We start from the raw sequence: 772 nt of genomic DNA, 5'->3' as shown, positions 1-772 counted from the left end.
GTAATAATCATCGTTTATGGTAATAATCATCGTTTATCGTAATAATCATCGTTTATGGTAATAATCATCGTTTATGGTAATCATTGTTTATCGTAATAATCATCGTTTATCGTAATAATCTCTGGGACAGTTCATGGGTTTATTTTCCCTCTGAAACGCCTCCCAGGCTTCAGCCGTGTGTCTGAACCCGTCCTGCAGGTTTGTTTGTGGACTGGCGCTGGCTGGCGATCTGCTGCTCCCTGCCGCCGTCGCTGCTGATGGTCGCCATGTGCTTCATGCCCGAGACGCCGCGCTTCCTGCTGTCGAAGGGCAAGAGGCGGGAAGCCGAGGAGGCCTTACGCTTCCTGCGCGGGCCGGACGCTCCCATCGAGTGGGAATGCTCCCGGATCGAGGACGGATGCGACGAACAGGTGGGATTACAAAAAACCAAACGTCCTCCTTTAAAGGGTCGATCCGAGATGTTCTCTGTCTGACGGAAGTTTGATTTGTCCGTTGGGATTCTGTTTTCTCCCAGGGCTCGACGTTCCAGCTGTCCGACCTGAAGGACCCCGGCGTCTTCAAGCCGCTGCTGATCAGCATCCTGCTGATGGTGTTTCAGCAGATGACCGGGATCAACGCCATCATGTTCTACGCTGAGGACATATTCGTACAGGCGCACTTCAAGGTAACACACACACACCCACGCACACACACACACACACACCCACGCACACACACACACAGCCACACACACACAGCCACACACACACACACACACAGCCACACACACACA

The 772-nt window shown here is 52.6% G+C and overlaps 1 protein-coding gene across 2 annotated transcripts in view; it reads left to right on the top strand.

Annotated features, from left to right (window-relative positions):
• The window catches only part of slc2a8 (solute carrier family 2 member 8), a 13804-nt gene that overhangs the window by 8260 nt on the left and 4772 nt on the right, over positions 1 to 772 (top strand). For both annotated transcript variants that reach the window (XM_017306928.1, XM_008419511.2), the window contains 2 exons: positions 199 to 410; positions 515 to 664. In XM_017306928.1, the coding sequence (XP_017162417.1) occupies positions 199 to 410; positions 515 to 664 (362 nt within the window). The remainder of the gene's footprint in view (positions 1 to 198; positions 411 to 514; positions 665 to 772) is intronic.

This window comes from Poecilia reticulata, linkage group LG9 (genome assembly GCF_000633615.1).
Source record: "Poecilia reticulata strain Guanapo linkage group LG9, Guppy_female_1.0+MT, whole genome shotgun sequence".
Taxonomy (NCBI): domain Eukaryota; kingdom Metazoa; phylum Chordata; class Actinopteri; order Cyprinodontiformes; family Poeciliidae; genus Poecilia; species Poecilia reticulata.
Note: the sequence above shows the minus strand (reverse complement) of the source record. Positions and strands in the feature narration are given on the sequence as shown.